Source organism: Melopsittacus undulatus, chromosome 13 (assembly GCF_012275295.1).
Source record: "Melopsittacus undulatus isolate bMelUnd1 chromosome 13, bMelUnd1.mat.Z, whole genome shotgun sequence".
NCBI classification, from domain to species: domain Eukaryota; kingdom Metazoa; phylum Chordata; class Aves; order Psittaciformes; family Psittaculidae; genus Melopsittacus; species Melopsittacus undulatus.
Window position 1 is genome coordinate 4594778 of NC_047539.1, and position 27277 is coordinate 4622054.

The following is a 27277-nucleotide window of genomic DNA, read 5'->3' on the forward strand; positions in this document are numbered from 1 at the left end:
AGTGATGTCCTAGGGTAAAAACACAGGATTTAGGCTGTTAAACCCCAAAGACACTGCATACACTGAGACAGTCTTAGCCCAAACACATACCCTTGTGCAGGCGGTGCTGGGGTTGCAGGGGGGTGCTACAGCCCCTTCCAGAAATGCTACAAGACCCAGATTCTGCTGAGTCATGACAAAGCACCATGATTTCAGGAGCAGTTCGAATGCTTCAGGCTCCTTATTGGTTCTCTGAGTCATTTGTTTTTCAAAGGATGCTGTTGACAATGCAGCAGGTGCCTAAACTAAGCTCTGCTTATGGGCTTGCTCATGGTTTATCCTCTTGCTGTGCAGGGGCTGCGGGAGCTCTGTCAGGACCAGTTCTCCTGCAGGGAATTGCCAGCAGCCCCATGCGGGATGCAGACATGGAATTTGGGCACCAACCTCCCACCCTTCCCTCCTGCAGCCCTGGAGATGGCTCCTCCAGCAATGTGGCTCTAGGCAAGTGTCTTGTCCTCAAGCACTTCTGGGTTATTTTAAGCCGAAGCCAGCAGCACGGTGCTGTTTGAAGGGTGAATTACTCTTGCTAATCAATGCGAAATCAAGTACCTTAGTTTAGTTCTAATTTGAGCTGTGTCCCTGGCCTGTTGTTGCCCCCCCTTCCCCCTTGCTGCAGGTATATTTAGGGATGCAGGTGTATTTTGGGCTAGCTCATCTGCTGTACGTTGAAGGACAAAATGATGCCAAGTTGCCTTCCAGTGCATAGCTGCAATGACCTGGGGTCACTGCACCACGGCAGGGCTCCTGCAGCCTCCTGGGGGTGGATGGCTTCAGTAGGGGCTGGGAGGGAACAGCAGTGTCCTTATTTATCTGTTTTCTTAGCCTTTTTTGATTAAAACCTTTGTCATTGTTATTTCCTAACTGGAGAGCAGCACATGGAGAGGGGTTGCTGCAGGAATGCCCTTAGGGCCTAGCACAGAGTCTTTCTGTGGTTGAAGGCACATCTGGTGAGTGATCTCCCTGTCCCTATCTTGACCCACAACCCTTCAATCATATTGTCTTTGACTGACATCAAGGAAGGGTCAGTGCTGGTTGCCAAACCATCAGCTCCCTGCCACTAACCCTGCTCCTTCCCTTCAAACAGTGTGCTCAAGCAGGCCCACATCCACAGTAATGAAAGTGCAAACACTCCCACTGCATTAAGCCATACAACACTTCTATTCAGGGCTAAAGACCTCGCTGGCATCTAATTACCAGCCTGCATTTGCAATTTATTGCACAGCAAGAGTGCAACACAACCAGGCAGGACATGACATGAATCCTCATCCCAGCAGGAAGCAGCTCAAAGCCTGCAGTGCTCCCCACACCACCCATCCAGCCTGGGCAGCCCTTCCCAAACACCAACATCCACGGCAGGAATTGCTGGCAACACCTTTCTTCCCCTAACTCTTCATATTTGTTTTCAATGCTTTAATAAGCTTCCTCACATTAAAAGGGCACAGTTGCTCCCAAGAGGCCAACAAGACATGTTTGAGCAGCTCAAGTTGCCTGAGTCACATGGAGAAATAAGATATAAATTAAAGATAATGGAGTTCACAGCAGTGAAGCTGTGCCCTGATTTAACAGGAGCTTTCTGCTTGTGCTGCCCCAACCCACCACACACCACCAGTTACACAGCAACACTAATAACAACCCATATACATGCCCCTGTGTACTTGATTTCACCTTTCCCGTATTTTATGCAAAGCTCTTTTTGTTTCATCAAGAGTTTACCCCTTGACTTTTAGCAATTACACAAGATTTGACACAGAACTTCAGCTCAGTGTGAGCGGGTGGTGTCCCCGGGTCCATGGAGACCTGCCTACACAGGGATCAGTCCTGCAGGTACAGGTGTCTCAGCTGAGAGAAGATTCCTGTCACATCACTGTAACTGCTCACGTTTAAATGCAGAGCAAGGAGCAGCTCACGTGTGAAGTCAAGCTCAAGAGTATCCCCATTAACACTGACAATGACTTTAGAATCACTTTATTAAAAATGTATCAGCTTCAATTTTGCCAAACTCATTTGCACAGAACACACATCCCCTGAGAGAAATGACAAATCTTCACCTGATGCTTGGGGTACTGCACCAGAGAGTTCCCCACACTTCAGTGTGAGATTCGGTAAGGGCCTGCTACAGGCACACACAGCTCCTGCATCCCATCTCCATCAGCTCACCATGGGCTAGCTGCACTCACCCCAACTTCTCTGCTAAGAAGGTACCAAGAAACAAGGCTCTGCTTCTTGCCCAGTGAGAGTCCATACACTGTTCGGTGCTCCCAAAAAGCCTGTGTGATATAAAAGGCTCTCTGCAACTGAGAGCCACCAAACCCCTGAAGGCAGTGTAGAAATCAAAGGTAGTGGTCTGTGATCAGCACATGAAGACTAAAGCACTTGTTGAGCAGTCAGCACTGCTCACATCTATTGCCTGAATACCAACCCTGCAAGCAGCTAAGAGGGAGCTTTGTTTCCAACCTACGTCCATAAATAGGATAGATTGGCTACTGTCATTATCAAACTGTCCTTCCACAGCAACAGCAGCATAGACAGCCTATGACTACCTCTCCAGGCTGTCTTATTTAACAGTATTTTCTTCCTGCAAACAAGATCTCACTCCTCCAGTTTAACCAACATGTTCTGGTGTTCAGAGCTCGCATGGAAAGCCTGGAACAGCCCAGGATAAGAGCACACCTCTGCCTCCAGCCACCGTGCATTCATCTTCCACACACACAGCAGCCTGGGCAGAAGGCAGCTGGTGGTGGACACAAGGACAGCTGTGCTGGACTCCAACAGCCAGCATCACTTTTCTTTCACATATAGTTATTAACCCCCCCCCTTTCCTTGAGAAATACTTTGGATAAGCCCAACACTGACACCCCAGAGCTTGTGACAGGGAAAGCATCTATAAATGAAAGTCCTGTGCTACAGATTTCACCTCATGCCAGTCTTCCCTGATCCAGATGCCCTCCATCCTTAGGCACAGATGGATTCACCAGCTGTGGCTGGCCTCAGTATCTCTGTAAGTTCATCACAAACCATCCAGAGCACTCCTTGCATTTTCACTCCTCAGGGAACATACTTCCTTCCTGCAGCCAGGCTGGAGCATTTCAATGATGCAGAGATGACAACACACCCAGGAGCTATTACGGCCATCTCTGCTCAGTCACTCCTCACTTGGCTTCACAGAATGAGTCTTCCTTTCCAGGAGCTTGCCACCGAGTGCCCCCATCTTCTTAGCACAGTGGTGAGGCCCAGCAGTATGACTAGGTGAAAGACTTAACCATGCTTACCATATGGTCAACTCCACATGCAACATCCACCACCTCACCGGGTACAGTCACCTGCATCAGACACACAAGAGTGCATTATTCAGCTGGGACTTTGCACCTGGTATTTCCTCTTTCTCCTTCTCCACCTGCTTAACATGCAGCTGGTTTCACAGGGACGTGTACCAATGAAAACGCCACCTTGAAAACATAGAGAAAGATTCAGCACCAGACATGCTTGTGTACTGACCTGTGAAATACTCTCTCTCCCTCCACGCTCCACAGAAGGACATTAACCTTTGGAAGGACAGAACATGAGGACTCACTAGCAGATAGTGAGGAGACCATAACCTCAGCCCATCTGTTCCGCAGCAGAAACAGCGTGAGTGAACAGAGCGTAATCCAGACAGCAGGAAGAGGATCTGCCCAAGGATTTGCCTCTTCTCTCATCAGCAAGGACTGGAACAAGGCAAAAGCTCAACTCCAGCCTAAGGCAGTTTTTGCTATGATGCTAAGCAGATCCAGCTCACTCACTAGAATAGTTACAGCTCTTTCATGTAAGGCTGACTTCAAGCAGAGGCTACAAAAAGAAGTTAGAGCTAAGGGAGAAGAGAGATGACTGGTTCTAGAGCAGGAGGTCACAGACAAATGTCCTGGTAACTGCCCCTGCTTTGATACATTGCTGTACTAGTGTCAAACAGGAGCTGGCTGTTAGAGGGAGCATAACCCTCAATATCCACACTTAGGGAAAGCTGAACATGCCACACTTGGTGAATTCACAAAGTCCATTCAGCCACAGCAGTGCGGTTTTAGACAAATGCTCCAGAGTTGTCTTTTTAATTCATTTTTAATAGGAGAAAGCATGCTAAAGATACACATCCACTGCGAGTTCAGACACAGGGAAAGGACTCCAGGGTGGTCCCACTGATTGCCTCCCTCCTCTCCTACTCAGCCTTTATGGAGACTGGGAACATCTGTTAGGCTGAGTGCTGAACTCTAGAGCCAAAGACTCCTCTACACCCCCAGAGTCTGGCTCCCAGAGCCATCAGAGAAGGGAGTGGAACTGGATGCATTGCAAAACAGCTATGAAAACAGTTCAGTGGCTAAGGGTCCTACTAGAGCTTACATAACCCATCCACTGACCCACCACCATAGCTGCCTGACATGGAAGAGGAGCAAGGGAAGGTCATAGGTCCATTCCTAAGTGGACCTAAGAAGGAAAGGGAAAGGGAGGAAGGAAGAGAGAGAGAGAGAGAGAAAGAGAGAGAGAGAGAAAGAGAGAGAGAAAGAGAGAGAGAAAGAGAGAGAGAAAGAGAGAGAGAAAGAGAGAGAGAAAGAGAGAGAGAAAGAGAGAGAGAGAGAAAGAGAGAGAGAAAGAGAGAGAGAAAGAGAGAGAGAAAGAGGGAGAGAAAGAGGGAGAGAAAGAGGGAGAGAAAGAGAGAGAGAAAGAGAGAGAGAAAGAGAGAGAGAAAGAGAGAGAGAAAGAGAGAGAGAAAGAGAGAGAGAAAGAGAGAGAGAAAGAGAGAGAGAAAGAGAGAGAGAAAGAGAGAGAGAAAGAGAGAGAGAAAGAGAGAGAGAAAGAGAGAGAGAAAGAGAGAGAGAAAGAGAGAGAGAAAGAGAGAGAGAAAGAGAGAGAGAAAGAGAGAGAGAGAGAGAGAGAGAGAGAGAGAAAGAGAGAAAGAGGGATACAAAGAGGGAGAGAAAGAGGGAGAGAAAAAGGGTGATATAGAGGGAGAGAAAGAGGGAGAGAAAGAGGGAGAGAAAGAGGGAGAGAAAGAGGGAGAGAAAGAGGGAGAGAAAGAGGGAGAGAAAGAGGGAGAGAAAGAGGGAGAGAAAGAGGGAGAGAAAGAGGGAGAGAAAGAGGGAGAGAAAGAGAGAGAGAAAGAGAGAGAGAAAGAGAGAGAGAAAGAGAGAGAGAAAGAGAGAGAGAAAGAGAGAGAGAAAGAGAGAGAGAAAGAGAGAGAGAAAGAGAGAGAGAAAGAGAGAGAGAAAGAGAGAGAGAAAGAGAGAGAGAAAGAGAGAGAGAAAGAGAGAGAGAAAGAGAGAGAGAAAGAGAGAGAGAAAGAGAGAGAGAGAGAAAGAGAGAGAGAAAGAGAGAGAGAAAGAGAGAGAGAAAGAGAGAGAGAAAGAGAGAGAGAAAGAGAGAGAGAAAGAGAGAGAGAAAGAGAGAGAGAAAGAGAGAGAGAAAGAGAGAGAGAAAGAGAGAGAGAAAGAGAGAGAGAAAGAGAGAGAGAAAGAGAGAGAGAAAGAGAGAGAGAAAGAGAGAGAGAAAGAGAGAGAGAAAGAGAGAGAGAAAGAGAGAGAGAGAGAGAGAGAAAAGAAAGAAAGAAAAGTGGATCTTCCTGCCACTGTAGTTTGACCACAATGACCAAAATGTTTACCTAAGTTAGATGGGTAATGCAAGCCTTTTTGGTCACAGATAACCAATACTGGTGGTTTTCTTTGCAGCCTGTACCAAAGTGTGTGTTAGTAAGGGAGGGAAGAGGCAGTAACGGGTAGTAGGTAGAAGACTGTGGATGAGTGGGAGGCAAGAACTGTTCTGATGCGACAGAGTACCAGATGTTGTTTTGGGATCTGAAATAGCAGACTAAAGAATTCCTGAATCCCTCAATTCCTAAGCATGCTACACAAGGACCTCTGGAAAACAAAGCAGTTCCACAGTCACCTCAGGTTTCCACTTCTTCCAAAGTTACTCAACAAAACTACACAGCAAATGTTTCTTCCCCTCAAGAGAACAAAGACTAACTAAAGAATATACTCTTGATCTTAATACTTCCATTCTTACCCTCCATGGGAAATAGTGGTCTTCCATTCTTCCAGTTCCCAGGCACCCTCTTAGATTCTTGCCCCATACAAACAGTTCTCCTCTGTCTATACAGGATAAAAAAGAAGAATAAAACAGGGCAGAGTAATTAAAAAGGAAGAATTCTCTTTGAGATTCTGACAAGCATGGCTACAGTGCTTCTGGGAGTATAAAGGGTTCTACATGCAGTATGAAAGCCATCAAGTTTAGTTCCAAGTACAATAAATGTCCTTGTGCTTGGGGAAAGTGATGCCTAATGAGCAGCACAAGCAGCAAGTTCTGGGCACAAGTCTTTGCTTCCCCCTCTACAGCTCTTGCTTTGGAATTTCAGTTGAAGAAAAAGTGCAGCAGAAGAGATTCCAGGGAATCAGTCATGGTGAAGTCAATCATTTGTGCTGGAAATTAGACAACAGCTGACCCACATCAGCTCTCAACACAGCAAATCAGGTAAGCAAGCCAGTGAAATCTGCCCCAGGCCACCACCTAGGGACTGGTTATTCTGCCCAATAGAAGTGACCTTCTAATGAAAACTGGGGAAAAAAAGGAACTTGTGTTCAACAGTGGGAGAGTTTTAAGCTCCTCAGCAATACATGCAGATCTCAGAAGTGTTCAGATCAGCCCCAGCAGAGACAAACAAAACCCAATTGATAACATGAGCACAGTTTAATCAGAAGGCAGTTTTTAAAGGCTGCTGAATACCAGGGGGAGACCAGTTACAAGCATCCTGCAACCAGACTTACAGTGCCATGCATACCACAGCCCCAAGAAGGATGAAGCACGCTGGCACCTGGCATGTTTCATTAGTAAACTATTACTTTGGCCACCAAGCAATGGGTTTTCTGCACTGCTGCCCTCTGCTGCCCATTCTTAGATGGCTCTCAAATTCAAAACTTCCTTTAAAGGCTGGTATCAAGCACGGGGTGTATGTGTCAGACTATCATACCCTCTGCAGGTTAAATGTCTAGGTCTTCTCAGAGTGTTAACTCAATGGTTCAGAGGAGCCAAGAAACCCTGAGTATGGTTTGGACTCAGTTTTAGTTGGTTCATTTATCACATGAATTCCTGCTGCTTCTGAAGTGCAGCTGACTTAATCTCTACAAGGAAATGAAAAAAACCTTCCCAGGTTTCGCTTTAGGAAGCATTTTGTTTGCTTTAGAAGAATAACACTTTCTTAACTGAAGCATAAGCTAGTGCAGTACCTATGTCAGAAACCATGCTGACACCTGCCAGCGTGCTGCCTGCCCCTCCTGTTGCAGTCCAGCACACTTTAAGTCTAAAGAAAGATGCCTGGTTTTCTCTTAACTGCAAACAACACAGAAATGGGACTTCTCCATGACAGCAGGACTAGAAACTTACTTGTAAGTGCTGCAAAATGGCTGAGTCCACAGCGAACGTGAGCAACACGGATGTCCGGATTGAAGTCTGAGCAGCCAAAAAGGCTGGGTGGGATCATCTCTGGCACTGCTGTCTCTATTAGGTTTGGTCCTTTCCCAAGAATTCCATATCCCCAGACAAAAACATTTCCTTCTTCTGTATTACAATAAGAACACATTCTGTAAGAGAGTCTGTGCTTGTGAAATTCATGCCATGACCAAGAGTTAATCAAATCCAAAAGGATATTTTCCTTTCTCCCAGAGCAGGCTAGCACCTTTTGACTATTTCAAACTTCCAAACAATGCGTTCCCATCCAAATGCCTTCAGTTTTTCCTAGGCTGTGCAAGCAGATCAAGCTTCACAGGCAAAACTTTCATTGGGAAATAATGCCAACACAGTGTGGGCTGGATAAAAATACTTCAGCTTACTGACTGACGGGATAGATGTTGAGTGTTTTATTATCACCACTGTTCCCATTGAGGCATGGCCAAACCAGCACTAGGCCAGTCGCTCTGCCTGGCATTCTGCCTTACACTGAGTGCCTGGGGAAGGCAGCAGTTGGACAGCATAAGACAGAGTATGTTGCTATGTCTGTTCCCTTCAAGCTAGAAGCTCAAATATCTTTGTCATCACAATCACATCATATATATGAACATCTTCCTTGAGATGATCCTTTATGAAAGTAGTATAATCCTCTCCCTCGTTCCTTTACTTTCAAGCTGTGCTCCCTTGGCCACCAGCAATCCAAAGCAGCACGCATTAAGAAGCCTGCTGCAGAGCTTCACTGTTCTCAGAGCTCTCTGCTTGCCAGCTGAGCTTATCAAGATTTATTTACATGTCAGATTTACAGAATTTGAATGGCTCTTTTTCTCTCAAGTGCTGCTGTCCTTCCTGCCTATACCCATCTTTATTACAGACACACATGGCCCGTGTGATCAGCAAACGAGACCAGACCCACAAGGAGCAACCATGCTCTTGTTCTAGTTTGTTCAAGAGCTCACACAGCACATACTGGAAGCAACACTCTGTGGCTACTGAAAGTAACTCCCTGTGTACATTCTTAAATCACAGATTTCTCAGTTTCCCACCTTTCCTCATAAAAGACAGTAAAAAAAAACCCCAGCATGCTCCATGATGCTACAATCCACTTGCAACATGGGGTTGCACTAAAGAGGATGAACGTAAAAGCACTCACCTGTCAGCACGACATTGCCAGTCCCTCCACATGCAGCCTCCTTTATCTTCCCAATCTTGAATGGCAAATGCCTGGGAACATTCACCTGTGTGAGGTAGCAGAAGACTTGTTACAGATAATGCAAATTGCCAACTGGATACACATTTTAAACTTGTTCTCTGGTTCTGATTAGGGGTTACAGTCACTAAATTGCCGATACAGACAACCTCTATTGCCTGAATTAAGGAATGAATGCAAGTCCCACGATTAAATAAACCTACATGAAATACATTAAGGCTTAGAGTGAGGACAAAGTGGAAGAAGTTACCCACTGGAAAGCTTATATGCATGGCAACAAAGATGGGAATGCTTAACATCTGCTTATATTCCTGGCTCTCCAAGGCAGACCCAATGGGAAAGTCAGTACATTGGCAAGTTTTCACAAAATTGGCCCATGGCATTTTCAGATTATGAAAAATCACTTGAAGAAGTTTGGTACAATTTGGCACAACAGAAACATACACAGCTTGACACATGTGAACAGTGACCTTGGATTTCCCAGACAACATCCAGCTCTGGGATTCCACACCATGGCCTTTATCTACATTGTCCCTAAAATTCCCACTTTGACAAACATGCCATTCATCCATTTCAGACCCTCTTGGCCTCCACTGAGCACCCAGCCAGGAAACTACTACACGACTTAACCTGGTCACTGTCTTCATGCCTTACAGCTCTCATTAAGCAGCCTTACAAGAACAGGCATAGGAAACAGAGGTACTTATTTTACCAATTCAACTGTCCATTCTTAGTCTTCTAAGGATAGTTTGAATTTCAGTTAATTCCTTGACTCCATTTCCTACTCTCACTGTAGGAGGAAAACGTCTGCCCAATTACCTTGGTACTACAATGTTTAGTGTCAAGTCAGCACTGTATCTTTGCCCCAGGAGTTTGCTCTAAAAACTAAGTTGTGAGACACTGGGTTTTGCTGAGGACTCAGCTATAAACCTACTAAGTTTGTTCATGAAAAATCACCAATATATAAGTTGATTGGAAGGGACTTCCAAAGACCATATGGACCAGCACTAGGCTCAAAGCAGGACCACTCCAAAGTCTGGATTAGCCAGCCGAAAGCTTAAATCCTGTCCTGAAACCAAAACAGGCACTCGAACTGGATCTAAACTTGGTGCAGAATCCATAGGATGGGGATAGAACACGGGGTGCACTCTTCCTTTGTAAGACAAACTGGGGTGAGGTGAGACAAACTTTTGTACCTCAATAGCTGGGAAAGGTACTGCCCTAAAGCTGTACAAACATTTCAGGCAGACTGGTTTTGTGAACATAGGTAAAACCAGCCTGCTAGTGGTGTGAGTTTATATTGATTTATACTGCTGCCTAAGGAAGCCAGAGCATGGAGAGGTGTGTGAACTGAATCATGTAAAACCATGCCCTCAGGCCAACTGACCTGTGTGGTTTCTGTGACAGATGCCAACTGCAGGTATTCTGAGTTTCCCCAACCAAAGACATCTCCTTCATCTGAAACAGCCAGGCAACAGTCCCCATAGGAAGAGACCTGGATAATATTTACTCCAGCAATGTCACCACGTAGCTTAGTAGGAACATCGGTGATATTGTAGTGGCCAAGACCTGAAAGGAAAAAAAAACTAATCAAAAAAAGTAGAGATTATGAAGCATTTTTTCCCAGACATACTCTTAACACCTACATAGGATCATTTTGTCATGTTAGAACTCAATCACTCTTCCTCCAAAAGAAATCTTCCTGTCCATCTCTTTTAACTACCAGTTTGAAAGGACAAGCAGCCACAAACACCAGTTCTACTAGCCTCTCTAGAGTACAAAACACCTTTATACACTCACACCTGGAAAACAGTCTCCTCCCTCATCTGCATGGACCGAAGTGTCTGAGGGAGCAGTAACCAAGCCAGGCAGACATCACAACAGAGGAGAAGACTCACAAACTGGCTCTATCCTGCCTTCTGCACGGAAAGCCATGGCTAACAGCACACTGCAATCAGTTTAGACAACAGCAAGTGAAGCAGCAAAAGAGGCTGGGAAGGAAACACATTACACGGCAAAGGGATTCCTGGTAAAGAGGACGGAAAGGGCTGCTAGAGGACACAAACAAGAATGGCCTACAATATGTCTACACAAAACAACCATGGGAAGCACTCAGATTCGGGAGCAGCAGAAGGAATGGTAGGAAGGACTGTGAGGAAGTTCTTTGACAGCAGAAGCCACCAGAAAAAGGGCAAGGCTAAAGATCCCATGCTAAGACAGCAGCAGCTGCCAAAACCTTCTGTCAGTTCAAAAGAAGCAAGAAACAAAACAGACCCTGAAATAAGAATTGGGAAGGCAAAGCCTGCCCAGAACCAGGGAGCCATATCACTTCCCATACCACTTCCACAGCCCCTCAGAAGCTTTAAACAGCAGGCACATTCTCCTCAGACTGCAAGCTTGGATTGCTGGAGTGGCATCCTAAAGCTCTTCTAAAAATTAACTGGTTTGTCTCAGTTCGGTTACACAAGAGTATTCAGACCATCTGCACACAGCTGGAAACATCACAGCCTTTTTCTGTCCATACATGCATGATAAATATACATCAGAAGCTCTGAATTAGGGACAACTTGTTATGTTCATCAATTCACTGAAATGCAAGCTGAACTGAGGTCCTACCTGTTTGTCCATCAGCTCCCCATCCACATGCATAGACTGTACCTTTCTTGGTTCTAAACAGGCTGTGGTCCTGCCCACATACAACCTGCACACAAACAGAAAGTCAGAGCTGGTCAGTGAAGTTCATGTGCTGAGAATCGATTTAATGAAGCATTACTGGCAAACCAGCTGAGCAATGAACCTCTACAGTTCCCATCATCTCAGATTTTCCACCTTTCTCTCCCCATCAAACAGCTCTACAGGCAGGGAAAGCATGATACAGAATTTTCCTTTTGGAAAATATTGCTGCAGTTGATTTGTTCTGGGATCCAAAGCAAGGCCTAGTTAACAGAAAGTTTAATTCAACAGGGATTAACATGTAACATGTAACAGGGATTTAGTAACATGTAACACAATAAAACAAAAAGTAAGAAATGTCCCTTCCCAGAGTGCTACCACATGGCTCCAATGCCAGCTACAAACTGCTATTGATTCCTTGCCATGTAAGTGCTCTAGGAACAGATCTGTTCTCAAACTGACATTTATGTTGAACTAGCAACCATGGCTGCCACAGGCGTAACATGAACTAAAACCAAGACCTTCAAAAGCAGACCTTAAAAATCAGCCAAAGATTAAAGATACTTAATCCACAAGTTAAGAGAGTGGAGGCATCAGAACAACCTCCCTGCCCCACAGGTGTTACCTAGGAGTTGAGCAAATGCAGCCCAGGGTATCAGGGCACACTGCTGGCTCACAGTCAACCTGGTGTCCACTGAGATCCCCAGGACCTTTTCTGCTGAGCCAGTCAGTCCCCAGCATGTAGTGGTGTCTGGGGCTTTTCCTCCCCAGGTACAGGAGTCTGCTGTTCCCCTTGCTGAACTTCACCATCAGCCCATTTCTCCAGCCTCCGGACAGCAGCACCACCCTCTCTGTTTTATGTCATTTACAAACTTGATGTAGGTACACTCTGCTCCATCATCCAGATCATCAGTGAAAATGTTAAACAGAATTGGACCCAGCATTGACCCCTGGGATACAGCTCTAGTCATGGGCATTCAGCTACTCCCCATGCCAATGATCAGCACCCTCTGAGCATGGCTATTCAGCCAGTTTTTAACCCACCTTCAGAATTCAGATGATCTTACCTGGACAACTCTGCTGTCAAAGTCCTTCAGCTGATGAATTACATGGCTTTCACTGGACACCATCAAACAGCCACCAAGAAAAGAAAAGGCAACACAGAGGATTTCAGAGGACTGCAACCAAAAAACATGAAGGTAGACCTGCTTTTACTGAAAGCCCCTTTGCTATTACACAAAGAGATTCTTTCACATGTTCTCTTATATATTCAAAGAGCACAGTGCCACTATAAAACTACTGCACAAAGAAGGAAAGTGATTTTGTCTTCTCCTATTTCAGAAGTTTAGAACTGTCACTTTTTAAAGTCTCATGGAAATTAGGGGTGAGAGCAATCCTCAAATTCCCTAGTCTAGAATGAGCACAGACACTTGATAATACTGCAGCATCTATATTAAATACTATATCTCACTAGAGATTAACCAGATATCCCAGAGCACAGTGTAGTGTTAACATTCATGTCATTCTTTCACAAAAACAGGAATTCTGCTGTTTTGAACAATCTAATGACTAATTTCCAGTATCAAGGTGAAAAAAAAGCTAGCAAAATCACAGTTGTTTTCTTTAACACCACAGGAAAACTCTTGTGGACCACAGAGAGCAATAAGCAAGATCTCTTCTAGGCCCTGCCAGGGAATCAGCGACTTTCAATATATTCACACTATTTACTTCCATCAATACTATCTGCGAGAGCATTTTGAGAATATGCTTCAGTGTGGCCCACAAAAACCCTGTAAAGGCAAAGCACTGCAGATGTAAGTGTAGTTACAGCAAAGAGATGAAACAAAAGGATGTCTCTCTCATCATTAACTGGCATTTCTAACACCTTCAGATTTTGCACGAGAGGCTAAAGGGAGAAACACTGACTACTAACACCAATTACCAAGAGCAATTTACGAAGGCTGAGTTTTCTCACTATGCTCTGTGAAATCTGTCACATCCTGACATCTTTCTGCCTTTTGTGAATGTAGTCAGAAGGGTGCTAGAGCCCAGCCTGGATTTAAAGCCAGGCTGTTTACTTGATGCCTGCAGCATAAAAGCCTATTCTTGGACTACCTAAAACAGGATCCTTACACTACCAGACTTTTCCCACCTCCAGGCTTTTCTGTAGGGTTGTTTTCATGCAGTTATGTTCTTAAGATTAAGGAAGCTCAGGATCTTTGGAGTCTCACCTGTACATTTCATCTTCAACAACCTTCCGGCCACACTGTCCATAAGAATTATTCCCCATGGTGAAAACTGAAAAACAATGATAAAAATGCACTGGTTTTATTAGTGCCCCCCTGAAAGCCTCTTTTCAGGTGCACAAAATATTTCCATGTGGTCCTCAGTATGAGAGATAGAATATAGTGCTGTAAAAACTGGCATTAGCTTTCTTCAAACCAAGTCCACTTAAATTCAAGTGACTGAATCCATTTTTGTCAACAATATCCCAACAATATTACTGCAGGTACCTGAAGCCCATTGGCTGTTTTTAGTAACATCCTGCCGTTGCCAAGGAGACTCAGATAGATCAGCACTCCCACAGGAGCTTTAAATCAACCCACGAACCAGCTCGCCCACTGATAAGCAGTACTGGATCACTAGGCACAGCACTGAAGACACCTCACCAGAGAATTTCCCAAGATGTGGAAAGCCAATTCTCAAAACAGGACCTTCTGTGTAAAGGCCTGTTAATGAATTGCTTTTGTAAGTGTAGCACTCTGGGGCTTCAAGGTGAAAATAACACAAGAGTATTGGTATAGTCATCCAAAACTGCATTCAAAACCATGTTTGCCTTGTTCAGCCAGACAGGCTACACTTCAACAAGGCCTAAGGCTAGATAAACAATCCATATTTTGCAACACTTGTAGTGAAAAAGCTTCCAACACATTTATAGCTTGAGCCAAGCAGAGCTCAATGTAGTTATCAGCTCAGGGCTCTCCCTCCCAGCAGCAATCCCACAAAGGCCAATAGCAACCTGCATTCCATTTACAGTGCAAACAGCCCATCTGGGGCCTAGTTCTGAGAGACAGAGAAATTCTTTCTCAGAGCTTTTAATAAAAGCACAGTGCTGGTGACAATGGACACCTGACAAGCAATGCTATACCTCCTTCACTATCCGTCAGGATCAGGGAATGGGCTCTCCCACAGGACACCTGCAAGACTCGAGTCTGCTGCGGCTTCTCCAGTGGTAATGGAACTGGAGAGGGTTCCAAGACATATTCATAGCCCTTAGCTAAGGAAGAGAGAGAAATTTTGAAAGTCAGTAGCTTCCACAAAGAAAATTCATCATTTATTTGCCCATCCTGTTGTGCATACACACACTCACTTCTATTCTGCTCCAAAAGCAGATATATTTTAGAAAGCCAAGATACTAACCTAAGTAAAAGGCTGACTGGGACTCTTCATGGGGGGAGAGAAATTAAAAGCCATAGGGATGGTTGAAGCCAGTAATCACTGGTTGAAGCCAAAAATCTACACCTAGAGGCTAGATGTCATCAAGGTTTCAGGTGGCCAGAACTCAGAAACAGGCTTTCAGCCATATGTTTACCCACTCTGGTAAATAAGGCTGGATTATGGCTTAACACCATGCACGAACTAAGCACCCTGTGCAACAAGGAATACTGCAATCAAGGCACAACAGCAGCAATCACTAAAAGACAGCACAAAAGGTGAACAAAAAATATCTTAGGGCTTCATATTTAAACACCTGTGGATTAAATGCCCTTTCAGCAGAAAGAATGCAGGAAACATTAGCTAGCCTGGCTCCCGAGGAGATAAAAGATCCAGCTTTTACAATAGAAAATGACAGGCTGTACTAGAAAGAAGATTTAGTAACATGAAGAGTATGTAATCAGCTATGGTCAACTGGGAAACAAAGGGAAAAAGGAAGAACAGCAAAACATTAACCAGTACGAGAGAAAAGATTAAGGGGAGACAAAAAGCTTTGATATCAAAGCTACTGTAATAACTGAAACAAAATCCAGGAGGACCCACAGCAGTATTCTGCTTGCATGCAGCAGAGCTTTAACTAGTTCTCACTGCCTTCACTTAGAAAATACCCAGAAAATCTAGATATCCTTTTACAGCAAGAGATTACTTGATGTGACAGGCATCATAACTGGCTGTTTGTAAATGGTGGGAGCCTGCCATGCAGTATAGCAGGAACCGAAACGTGATGTTTGTGTCTGTCTAGAGACATGGAAGTTACAAGGCAAAAAACCTTTTCCTCTCTCACTGTTCCTTCCAGCAGAGCAACACAAGCTGCTGGGATCTGTGGTAATCATCACTGAAATCAGAGGGATTCTGGAGAAAAGAGGCAATGAAGTGACTAAGAGGAGGGCACGAGTAAAATATGAGTAGTTTAGCTTAGAAACAGACGAAGTTAGAGCATGAAATAAAACAACTCAGAAGGCTGCAGACTCCACTGGAAACAAAGAATCCACAGGGACACCATGCTGGGACTAACAGATACCAAAGTAAGCTTGTAAAACAGAGTTCATTACTCGGTTTTCCAACAGGAAGCTCATCTCTGGGAAGTTAAGTAGCAACCCCACTGATCTGCACTGCACTGTCAGCAGATCCTACCACACACTGAACACTCTCTTCTTCAGAAGTGCTCGAAACGCAAAATTATTTAACCTATTTCTGGATTCTCTGGCAAAAACAATCAGCAGATCAGATGAAAAACAAGTCAAGATATAAGAAAACAAGTAAGATACTCCTGAGACTTCAGCACATGCAGAACTAAGAGCTGAATCAAGTCAGAGACAGCCATTCTATTGGAGAAGTTTGTGGTTTTCATATCTGTCTTAGGTGGAAGGTGGCAATGTTCTGCACTGGAATTGTCATCTTAAATGCATCTGAGAGTCTGGTATGAGACAGAATGACTGAATGTTTCTCTTTCAAAATGCAATTTGGTATTAAACTAAAAAACTTCTACAGGCTCACAAAAAATTCCACTGGCTGTATAGAAAGATCTCTGTGGGAAACCAAATTAGTTTGTAGGTGCAAAAGCATCTTACCAAAACTGTTTTATTAACTACTCCACTACAGTGTCTACTACCAAATTAGAGATATTCAAAGCAACACCTTAACCACACACACACACCCTTCTGCAGAATAAACTGTGATGTTTTAGTTATATCCAGGTAAGAATGTAAGCACAGTGCATACTGTGACCAATTACAAGGCATACAAACCACAGCTAAGTTCCCAAAAATACCCTCTTAAAAACAAGCAAGCAAACAAAAGCACAGCCCTGCACTCTGCATCAAAGTCCCCTGTGTGTGAAGTGTCTCACATCACACGTACCCTGCAGTGCTGCCCTCCAAGGCTATAAAACACTTTAATCCTTACTTCGGTCTCTTCTGCTCCTCTGGAATCCAAGCTGGGAATCCTTGTTCAGCCCCATTCCCCACACCTTGGTGATGTCCGTGGTACGAGAGGACAGCAGAGTGAATCCATAACCGCAGGCAGCAGAGGATATCTTTGAGGACAAACACAAACACCATTCAGTTACAAACTGGAGCTCAGAAGGACAAGTGTCACCCTATACTATTGGGTCATCAGCATTCAACCTTCCTTAAGCTGTATCCAAACACAGCTCAGACTCACAGTATGCACAGTCTTTACAAAACTGACTGGAAACACTCTTCAGTGATCTGTAAAACAGTGTAAACTCAAGTCCAACATTACTGCCTTAGTATTTTCGTGTGCATACACACACAGAATCATCAGGGTTGGAAGGGGCCTCTGGAGATCATCTGGTCCCACCCCCCTGCTAAGGCAGGGCCAACTAGAGCAGGTTACATAGTTTTGTATTATTAGGACCCATTCAAACACAACAGGAAGCCCTACTTGCTGACGAACAGCAGCAGATAAAACAAACCAAAGGAAATTATGAAAGCAATACTCCCATTTTATTCCTGTTACCAAAGAAAAGCCCAGTATAAAAGCTCTGACCCTCCTCAACAGGACAACAGCAACTGCAACGTGCAGGCAAAATAACAACGTGATTTGCAACACAAGGTTCTAACTCCATGGAGATGAGAGTACATAAAAGCCATTGCAAATGAAACCCCCTTTCTCTGATAAACGTTGTTCACATTCTTGCTCTTTCATACCTCCGACAAAAGAATACTGATTTCTTTTCCAAGCTGTACACTACTGCAGCCATACCAACAACCACCCTGACCAATGCCTCTGTACCCATAACACAGCTGAAGCACGGCCAGGTCTGTGTACCAGGTTTCCGAACGCCTTTCCCTGCTGACAGCCGCAGCCGGCCCTCGCACACCTTCTCCTCCGTCTCCAGCCGGTAAGGAGTGCCCTGGATCCGCCGCGGCTTCTTCCAGCCCGCGTCCGGCTTCACGAAGCTGGGGATGCCCAGGGCGCCCGAGTAGCAGAAGCCCCACACGAACACGCGGTCCTTCCTCTTGGCCGCCTTCCCCACGTACTGGAACACCGGGGCGGCCTCCTCGGCCTCCCGCAGCTGCCGGGTGCTCTGCGGGGCCGCCGGCTTGGACAGGCCCCTGCGGGGGGCGGCCAACGGCCGCGCTGGCCACAGCCTGCCCCACTGCCTGCCCCACATCGTGCGCCTCAGGACACCAGCACCGCCGCCATCTTATCGGCCTCTCACCTGCACCTCCGCTCTGCGCCGGCGCACTCTCACTGCCCCCCTTGCGCATGCGGCCTGCTGCGGCGCCGCGACGCTCTCTTAAAGGGGCTACACCACCCGGGAGTATAAGGCAGGGACCCACACCTGGATCTGGATCTAATGCCAGACGCAGACCTAAACCTAGACCTAGACGTACATCCAGACCCAGTTCCAAACCTACACCTGGTGCCAAAATAATAGGGTTAAAAGTGACGAGCAATCACACAGGATGAGCCATGAAGAGCATCATGGACAGCCTCAGGATTAGCCATGAAGAGCATCATGGACAGCCGCAGGATAGCACAGGCTTCTACTTTGCTGATCAGATAGATACATGTGCATGAATTAGAACAGAATTTCAGATAGGAGTGAATCGTTGACTAACCCTGAGTAATTCTATTCTAATACCAAAATACACACCCCTTTGTGACTAATGAGACTAATTAGAGGATCTCCCTAATTGTTTTAAACATGAAGCTAAATGTATAAACATGATAATATGTAATCATGTGTGGTAAAGGAAACTGTTACGTGCCAGTCAGTTACACCTTGTTAGTATAAATGTCAGACAAGTTGAAACAAGGATGTGATGTTCTGGCTGTGGCAGAGGCTGAGCACCTCAATCTGTAGAACTGAAGTAAAACCAAGAACCCTGACTCTTCGTCTTGATTTCCTTATTGCACCATCAGGTGGAGAATCCTCATTTTAGGGCAACATACCCAGATCCAAATCCAAACCCAGACCCAAACCTATCTCATACCGAGAACTAGACCCAATCCTAGCCCTAGACCGTAACCTGGACCTAGGTGCAGTTCCAGACCCAGACTCAGACATCATTTTAAACCAAGACCAAAACCCAAACCTCCACCGAGGTCCAGACACAGGCTCCATCACAAACCCAGATGCAGACCCAAACCCAAACCTGCCTGGCATGGCAGTGGCAGGGCTGGCTTGGTGGCACACAAACACAGCCCTCGTACCATGTTCCCTGTTGAGCAGCAGCCCTGTTCCAGAGGCAATGTAATGGATATGTATAAAGTATCTCTCCTTTATTGGTGAAAAATGCAAAATCATCCAAAATACAAATGGGGGGTAAAAGGGGGTCTACGGGCAAGGCTGTGGGGGCCTCAGGTCCCCAGGAGCTGGTGGAGCAGGACTGGGTCCCTCCTCATGGTGTCATTGGGACATCTTGGGCTCATCGTGACGGTGGATGGAGATCTTTCTGCGGGTGCTCTCAGTGCAGCGGTTCAGGATGAGGTCTTTGCTGGGACGGGGAGGAACAGCAGGTTGAGCCCTGGGCTTGTTCTCCTCTGGCTCGTTTTTCTCAACTGTGGGTAAAGCAGATGTACAGATGGGTCAGACTCAACATGTTCACGTCAACGTGCAAAAGCTTCCTATGTAATGGCCACCAAAACTCCTGCCTCTCCTCCTGTCTCACATGCATATGATGGAGGTCAGGGTGGTGGGATGAGCACACCAGTGCCCAGCTGGGAGCTTTGCCCAGTTGGAAGCCCAACCCTAGGTCTGCACAAGGAGCTGCTCTCCCTTGGGAAGGCTGTGGGGATTACAAATCTAAAGCAACAACAGCAGCCTCCTTCTTCATGCATCACTTCTCTCTAGGTGCTTTCCTGGCAGCTAATGTACATGATAATGGTACTGGTAGCAGCAGCACAGGTGAGGTTAGGTGGACAGAGGAAAGGTCCTAAATGTGGGCTGACCTCCTACAAGGACCATATTCTGCTCCTTCTCTGTTAGACCTATAACCAGAGGTAAGAAACCTCACTGAAAAGAAACACCTCCCTGCACATGCTTTCCCCATAGGAAAAGGGTGGACAGACAAGTTGTGGCCTTTGTTTGCTGTCCAGCTCCAGCAACCAGCATTGGAAGGTACAGGCCATGGCAAAGGCCCTGTTGAGACTCACTGATGACATTGGCTTTGTTCTGGAAATTCTCCTTCATGTTCCTCCTGCTCTGTATGTACTTTCTGCTGTTCCTCCTGTAGGTTTCCTGGCTGATCTGCTTCCGTCTCTGCTTGTGGATGCTCTTTACATTCCGGATGGTGGATCTGTAGGGAGTTAGAAACAACCCTTTCAGTTTCCATGTCAGCAGACTTGCACCATGCACTTCCTTGCTGAGCATCTCACCCCACACACTTCCTCCTCTGCCTCACCCAAACCACAACATCTGCTGTTTCATTTTGACCAGTGGAAGCCAGTACTTGGGGTCAGCTGTAGGTGAGACGTGATGTACAGCATGTTAGGAGGCAGCTGGAGTGGTGCTTTGGAAGCAGATACTGAAGGGTGAAGCCTGAGCAGAAGTCTGGAAAGTAATTATGGGAATCATAAGGTAGATTGGGCACAAGGCTGGAAGGATGAGACGGACATGAGGTTTATCCAAGAAAGCCTTGGAAGTGATCTATAACTGATGAATAGATCTATACTGTTGCTTCTATACTGGCTGCAACACTGAGATCCTTGCTGTGGGGTTTGGCTTGGCTCCCAGACACCCAAGGATCAGTTCCTGGGCCATAAGAACAGTACGTGGGATATGTGTCAATGTGCACCTGGATGTGCAGTGTTGAACCCACAGCAGAGGAACTGGTGAGAGAAGTGAAAGGTTGAGCAGCAGTCCCCAGGCAGGCAGAGGGAGGTCACCACTTTGTCTTCACTACCAGGGCATGAGCGAGGTGGCTTCTGATACCCATTCCATGGCATTGTCCTCCTGCCCTGCTTAAGGCAATGTGCACCCTCCCTGCTCTGAGCACACACCCCACTTCATAGCAAAGCCCTTGGGAGCAGGTCACTGTCCTTGACACAGGCCACCACTCTACCTTAAGGGCTTCAGTAAGCATCACTGCACCCAAATAGGTGGATTTGGGCCATTTCACACTGTTTCACACGCAATCCGTGCTCCAGCAGAGCTGGATTTTGAAGGATTTTATAGCATGTTTTCTCATAGGGAAGAAAAGATGGCAGCAAGGTCTGCCCTTCCCAGCAGTTCTCTTTGCATCAGAATGAATGAGTTATTACTGTTCTTTGTCTTTTTTTCCAATCAAAACAAAATCCCTTCCATTAGCTCAAATCCTCCCATCAGATTAGGCCCTTTGGCAGCTCTGATTAGCCAAATCTCCCCTCACTTCTCACAGATTCAGTGGATGCACTTAGGAAATAAGAAAAAGGCCAATTTGAAAATGAAACTTGATTAGCCCAGAAAAGAAACAAGGAGAAATACACCTGGCTGGAGGACCTGTTGAAGCAAGGAGCACATAGCCCTGCATCAGGAATGCTGGTGTGCCTCTCTGCCTGTGGAAGTTGGAGAGCACAGAGCTATTTTTGCTATGGGCGGTTGCCCCCAGTCAGTCTTTGCCCTGCTCACATCTGTGCCAGGCAGTTCCTTATTGCCAGGGAACCAAGGGACACCACAGATTCTCGTCTGGTTTAACTTCACCCCACTCAAAAAGAGCTTTAGTCCTCCCTGTCCCCCCAAGCTGCTCCTACCTCCGTGGAGGAGCACTCTGGTTCCTCAGCTCACTCTTCACAGAGGTGTTCACCTCCCCAGCTTTCTGCAGGTACATGGAGGGGTAATAACCCGTGGTTTCATCCTTCCTGCAGAGCAACACAAAGCAACATCACTTGCAGTCATGGCTCTGCAATTACCACCTCCTCATGTCCCCAGCTGCTGCTGGGTGGGTTATTCCTCCTGCTGCTTGCAGTGAGGGCTTTGACTGTCCCTGCACCTTGTGGCTCTCCCTGAAGTGTGGCTTGAGTCCCAGAAACAAGCAGGGAGCAGGAAGAGCACAGCTTTCAGGGTCTCACCAGCTCATACTATCTCCCCTGGGGGATTCTCTTGAAGCATCACTCAGGGCCTCCTGCCGGACACCCTGCTGCTGCATGCTCCCTGGTCCCATTACACCATCCACCATCCAGCCCAGCACATCTGCAAACACCAGGAGATCCTGCTGGTGCAATGTGCCCAGGCACAGGCTGGTAGAGGAGGGTTTGCAGCCACACCATGTCCTGCTGTGAATGCACAGCCTGTGGCTCTCCAGAGCACAAAAGCAGCTGGGATTCCCCTTGGGAAAGCCCAAGCATGCAGGGTAGGCTGGGATCAAAGCAGAGGTTTTGTAAAGGAAGATGTGCTGGAATACTTAGAGCAAAATAACAAGGGCTTTTTCTACCTGCCTCCTTCTTGGACATCTCAGAAGCCCACAGCAGAGGAAGTACCAGCTGCAACACTTAACATCTGGCAAAGGCACAGGCTATTAGAAGCAGCCTTGCAAGAGGAAGTGCTGGGCAGCAGCACCCACAGCCCCAATGTGGAGCACGGCTGGCTCATCCCTTCCCTCTGCCCGAATCCCTGATGCGCCTCATTTGTTCTTGGCACCTCTCACCTGATGACCCACCAGCCATCAAGGAGCTTGTGGATGACTTCAATGGTATCACCCTCCTTGAGGGTCAGCTCATCCTCCTCCATGGCTGTGTAGCTTTTCTGGACAATGTATGGCTCACCTGTACACAAAATGGGGTCAGCAGGTTGTGTGCTACCTCCCTACAGGTGGGGCTCAGCTTCTTCAGTGCTTAGGAGAGGAAGCACCAGGGCATCTACCATGCATTTTAGGCAAGACCCAGGTCTCCAGGTATGGGTTCAGACTTCCTCCAGCCTTGACAGAGCCTGCAGCTCATCCCAGCCCTCCCAGCCCCTGTCCAGGAGAAAGCTGGTGAATGCAAGCAGTGGAAGCACATCTATCTCTGCTGAAGAGCATGGTTCTAATTCAGGTGATTAGATGAGGAAAAAGGAAGTGCTGTGCTAATAGAGTCTGCTGCAGTGTTTTGAAAACCACAAAGACAAAGCTGGGAGAGCAACCAGCATGAGCCAGCACGATCTTCCCTCTGCTCTGTGCTGTCATGGAGGGCTCATTAGGACAGTGCAGGAGCCAAGCACTGGAAAAGCCTGCACCAAGTCCTAGGTTCAGATGCTGCACAGTGCTCCTTTGCTAACCCAGCAACACAGCATTCACCCAGCTAGCCCAGGATGGCCACTGGGTGAATCTCTGCATCTGTGATCAGCCAAAACAAGCATGTAACGTTGAGCTTCAAGTCATGGGAAACTCCTGAGGTTGACACTGAGGCACCAAAGCCATCAGATTTATCCCTCCTAGCAGCTCCTACAGCAACATCTCCCTGCTCCATGTGGACTGCCCATCTGGGGCTATGGAATGACCCACTCGAGCTGGGAGCTGTGGCAGGTTCTGCTCTGCTGCACACCCTGGTTACCAACACATTTCACCTGCATAGTTGGGCTCCTGCTCTTCAGACTCATCAGGCCCATCCATCGGCTCCAGATAGGATGCTGGCACCCAGCCCCGTTTATTCCTCAACTGGCAAAACCACCAGCCTGCAAGGGCAAGAGCAGAGGGTGCTGTGGGGACAGCAGCACCAGAGTACAGGCATCCCCATGGCCTGGACAGAAGGGACAGCGCCAGGGCTGGGCTCTGTTTACATGGAGCTTGGCCAGTTCATCCTGCTTCCTCCTGGGCAGGAAACCAGGCTGAGGCATGTGAGGTTGCCAGGATTGCCCCTCACCCTCCCTGGCCAAAACTGTCATGTGGCTCCCTCTGAATGTGAAACATGTCCCGGGGGGGTGGGAAGTGCTGAGAGGCTGGTTGCATTTACCCTGTGCCTCTTCTCTCCACCAGGAGACCCTGGTACAACCTCCTACCCTTGAACCCATGCACTGGCATAACTGAGTTTGGGGACAAGATGCATGGGCATTCCCCATCCCTGCTGAAACAGTGGCCAGGATGGGGCTGGCCCTCAGGGGGGACGGACACAGGACACATACCGCTCTCGCTCTTCTCCACGACATCCACCATGTCCCCAGCTTCTAGAGCCATCTCAGTTTTAGAGCTTTTCTGGTAGTCAGCAATAGCTCGGTACGTCTGCAGGACAATGGGGCCTGTGATGTCTGTGTGGGACAAGTGAGAGGTGTTCCCCACTTTGAGCATGCCAAAAGCAGCCCTAGGGCAGCCCAAAGTGCTCTCTCAGCCTCTTCTGGTCCTAAACTAACTGAAGGACAGGGACTCATTCGCATGAGGCTGTAGTTTCAGCTCTGGCACAGAGACCATGCTCTTGGCCAGAGCCATGGATGTCTGCCTGTCTCCCTGCCAGGCTTTGCTGCTGCTCAGGCAGCCTCTTGCCTCTTACCAAGGCCTCTTACCAGTGGAGTTTTTCTTGGCATCCTTCGGCAGGAGGAAGACCTCAGGCTTCCTGATCCTGGATGGGTCAGAGGACAGGCAGCTCAGTGCCAACCACCCCTCATTGCTGGCACTAGGCTGGGAACACAGGATTGCCCCCAGAGGGCAGGCAGCTGGACTCACTGGCTGTCTGTGACAGGGTTCATGTCATCATGACGGACCTTGAAGAAGTCGACCACGTGCAGGCAGCGGGAGATCTTGTGAGGCAGGTTGACCAGCGTGTAGCAGTACTCGGCCAGTGTGCCCTGCCTGTTCTGGGTTGAGCGCTGCCCATCAAACCACTTTGGGGCTGGGGGAGAGGGGAAAAGACTCCGAAGCATCAGACAGAGTGCCCTGTTTTGATTACCTTCCCAAGCAGGGTGCTCTGAGTCATTCATTTTGCCCTGAAAAGAAGTGGATTTGGCCTCAAGGGTACTGCATGGTGCCCATAAGGTGAAGCTCTGTAGGAGCATGGCTCCATCTCCTCCTTTGCTGCTCCAGCCTTGGCAGGCACAAGGGAGACATGCCCAGTGCCCAAAAACTTGGGGAGAAGCAGCTATATTCTCACGCTCCTCCCTGCTTCTGTTTAAAGAAGGATATTAAATAAAGGGGGAATTTTGCTGACCTGTACCTTGCTTGGGGACAAACCATCAGCTCTTTGCATCAGTTCATTTCCTGTTGTCAAAGACATATTGCATTGCTTCCTCTTACAACGTATGTGTTGCCATAAGGGCACTAAAACCAAACCCAGTGACAGTGTCACTGAACGAGTGCTCAGCTCAGGCTGCCCAAAGCCAAACCCTGTTCATCATCCAGTGGTTCCCACAGCTAGTGCTGTGTATGTGTCTCCAGGGTACTCAGCCACTGGGGAGGAAGGACAGGATCTGCAGGGCTGGTAAGCCTTGGGGTTAGGGTTGGGGGTTAGGGTTAGGGGTTAGGGTTGGGGGTTAGGGTTAGGGCCACTGTTGCTGCTGCTCAGACCTTTCTGGGGGTTTGATTTCTTTCAAGCACACAGGCAGGACACAAATGGCACCAAGCACCTGCACTGCAGGAAGCCTGCAGAGCTCAGCCCACTGGGGAATTTCCCAGCCAACTGCAGTTTCTGTTTCACCCCCAGCCTTGGTGCCTGTCCCTCACCTGGCAAGTGTGGGATGATCCGTTTCTCCACATTGATGTCCCCGGATTCAATAGGAAACATCTCCTTCAGTGCTTTCTGTGGAGTAGAGCCAGGCACAGCTGTGAGGGTGGCACCAGGAGACCCCTCTGGAGCAACCCCTTCCTTGTGCTCACCCCCCTGCTACCAGAACGTGCTGGCTGGAACCTGGGGCATTGGGAGAAATCTTCCTGGGGAGCACATAGATAATGGCTCCTCCTTACTAGGATCAAAGGACACTGAAGCACTAGCACCTATGTGCTTCCTCCAAGCCAGGTTTAGTCTGGGGCAATTTCAGCTTGAATTCACTCTCTTTTCCCACAACTCAAGCCCTGCAGCACTGGACCAAGGGCTGGTGCCCACCTTGGGACAACTTACGTGGAACTCGTAGATCTCAGTAAACCGGCGATAGACAAGCTTTTCAGAGAGGTCATTCCACTTCACCAGGAACATGTAGACCTGAGGGGCAAAGCATAGAAGCAGCAGCTCTGCAGGCTGAAGCCCTATGGGTGCTTTCATTTCAAATACACTGTTTTTCTTCCACCACCCCACTGTGAGTAGCTCTGCCCAGGTAGCCAGTGAGCTGGGCACTAGGGAAATTCAGCAGGGACAGAGAAGGGATAGAAACATGCAGACAAGTGGGAATCAAAGAGGGTAAAGCCCTTTCCAAGCCTGCAAAGTAACCAATGGATTGAGAAGGAGGTGCCCCAAAGCTTGTGTGTTAGAGACATTTTAGCCTCTGGCTCCATCCAGCTCATGCCATCAGCCATGATCCCTCCCGATCCCCCCCCCCCCCCCCCCCAAAAAAAAAGGCTGCTCTTGGTCCTATTTATCTAAAGAGGTTTACTGCCCAGACACTTTACACATCCAGCCCTCACTACTCAGCTTGTCATTAGCTCGTTCCATACTCACATAATGCTGGCTGGGGAAGAACCTCTTCTCATAGCCCAGCAGCTCGATGTGCCGGATGAAGGCATCCCCCATGACTGCTCCGAGCCGTCCCTGCTCCAGCCGCCCTGCTTCTGCCTCCTCTCCTCCCGTCTGCCTTCGCCCTGCTCCGCTGTTAAAGGACCCGGAAAGCAGAAGTCCGGTTCAATGGCAGCTGTAACTGTTAACCCTCCCCGGCGGACACCGCCTCCCTCCGCCCCGGCACCCCCGAGGAGCCAGAGGTCACCCGAGAGCTGCCCCCCCCCCCTGCCTGTGGGGTCCCCACCACCCCCGGAGGGCTTTGCTGCCAGGTCTTTTACTGTGAGCCCTGTGACTGTGGGTGCTGGTGCAGTTTGAATTCCTGACTCACAGATACTGAAACGTTCCTTAACGAGATCACACTTTGTTGTTATATTTGAGCTGTTACAGCATCTCCTTCCTTCTAACTGGTGATGCACATGGCTGTGACTAAACCTGTTCTGTTTGGGTTTCTTCCTGAAGGAGGAGGACCCTAGAGACCAAGTGGCCTTTTGCGCCACCAATGGCAAAACGTCCTCGATATTGGCAGCTGTTGAAGTTTTGTTGTTCTAACCTATTTTCTACAGTTGTTCTAATACACTTGTTATACTGTTGTTGTTTTGTTCTTATACTGGAGTTGTTCTGTTGTTTTATTGTGTCTTTTTGTTGTTAATACTGCTCTTTTGTTGTTATAACTATAGTAAACTACTGTTTTTTACCCTGATCTTACTATCATTTTAGCATGTTTTTACTGTCAATATAAAATTCCCACCCCACCACCTTCCCCCCATCCCCTGGTTTTATGACCCTCACTTAAAATAAACAGACTATGTTCACATGTGCCTTCCCTGTGTTTGATTC

General features: G+C 47.4%; 2 protein-coding genes across 5 annotated transcripts; both read right to left on the reverse strand.

Moving 5' to 3' along the window:
- Positions 1 to 1988: 1988 nt before the first annotated feature.
- RCC1L (RCC1 like) lies at positions 1989 to 18053 on the reverse strand. Of its 4 annotated transcripts, none has more exons than XM_031053720.2 (11): positions 17727 to 18052; positions 16787 to 16916; positions 14535 to 14663; positions 13618 to 13684; positions 12454 to 12505; positions 11330 to 11414; positions 10101 to 10282; positions 8657 to 8741; positions 7444 to 7617; positions 6070 to 6155; positions 1989 to 3359 (listed from the first exon to the last, which is right to left on the reverse strand). In XM_031053720.2, exons 1-11 carry the CDS (start codon positions 18018 to 18020, stop codon positions 3282 to 3284), a joined length of 1362 nt encoding a protein of 453 aa, XP_030909580.2. In that variant the 5' UTR covers positions 18021 to 18052; the 3' UTR covers positions 1989 to 3281. The 4 variants fall into 4 exon arrangements, with proteins under 4 accessions (XP_030909580.2, XP_033924947.1, XP_033924948.1 ...); XM_034069056.1 differs by having other exon boundaries at positions 17675 to 17809; XM_034069057.1 differs by lacking the exon at positions 17727 to 18052 and adding an exon at positions 17639 to 17719.
- Positions 18054 to 19118: 1065 nt separating this feature from the next.
- On the reverse strand, positions 19119 to 26534 carry NCF1 (neutrophil cytosolic factor 1). The gene is made up of 11 exons (XM_005154429.4): positions 26384 to 26534; positions 25850 to 25930; positions 25456 to 25531; positions 24463 to 24628; positions 24303 to 24358; positions 23928 to 24050; positions 23373 to 23480; positions 22477 to 22594; positions 21584 to 21691; positions 20009 to 20151; positions 19119 to 19414 (listed from the first exon to the last, which is right to left on the reverse strand). The coding sequence occupies exons 1-11, from the start codon at positions 26453 to 26455 to the stop codon at positions 19263 to 19265; spliced, it is 1203 nt and encodes a 400-aa protein (XP_005154486.2). The 5' UTR covers positions 26456 to 26534; the 3' UTR covers positions 19119 to 19262.
- Positions 26535 to 27277: the final 743 nt, after the last annotated feature.

What these genes read in the sequence shown, in the direction of transcription:
- RCC1L (XM_034069055.1), bottom strand. Translation starts at nt 18,020, where the DNA reads ATGTGGGGCAGGCAGTGGGGCAGGCTGTGGCCAGCGCGGCCGTTGGCC. An exon ending in TGGCAATGTCGTGCTGACAG is followed by an intron (nt 7,618 to 8,656) that starts GTGAGTGCTTTT and finishes ATTGTAATACAG; the next exon opens with AAGAAGGAAATGTTTTTGTC. An exon ending in CCATTTTGCAGCACTTACAA is followed by an intron (nt 6,156 to 7,443) that starts GTAAGTTTCTAG and finishes TATCCTGTATAG; the next exon opens with ACAGAGGAGAACTGTTTGTA.
- NCF1 (XM_005154429.4), bottom strand. Translation starts at nt 26,455, where the DNA reads ATGGGGGATGCCTTCATCCGGCACATCGAGCTGCTGGGCTATGAGAAG. An exon ending in GATCATCCCACACTTGCCAG is followed by an intron (nt 24,629 to 25,455) that starts GTGAGGGACAGG and finishes CCTCTCCCCCAG; the next exon opens with CCCCAAAGTGGTTTGATGGG. An exon ending in GATGGCTGGTGGGTCATCAG is followed by an intron (nt 21,692 to 22,476) that starts GTGAGAGGTGCC and finishes GTTGCTCTGCAG; the next exon opens with GAAGGATGAAACCACGGGTT.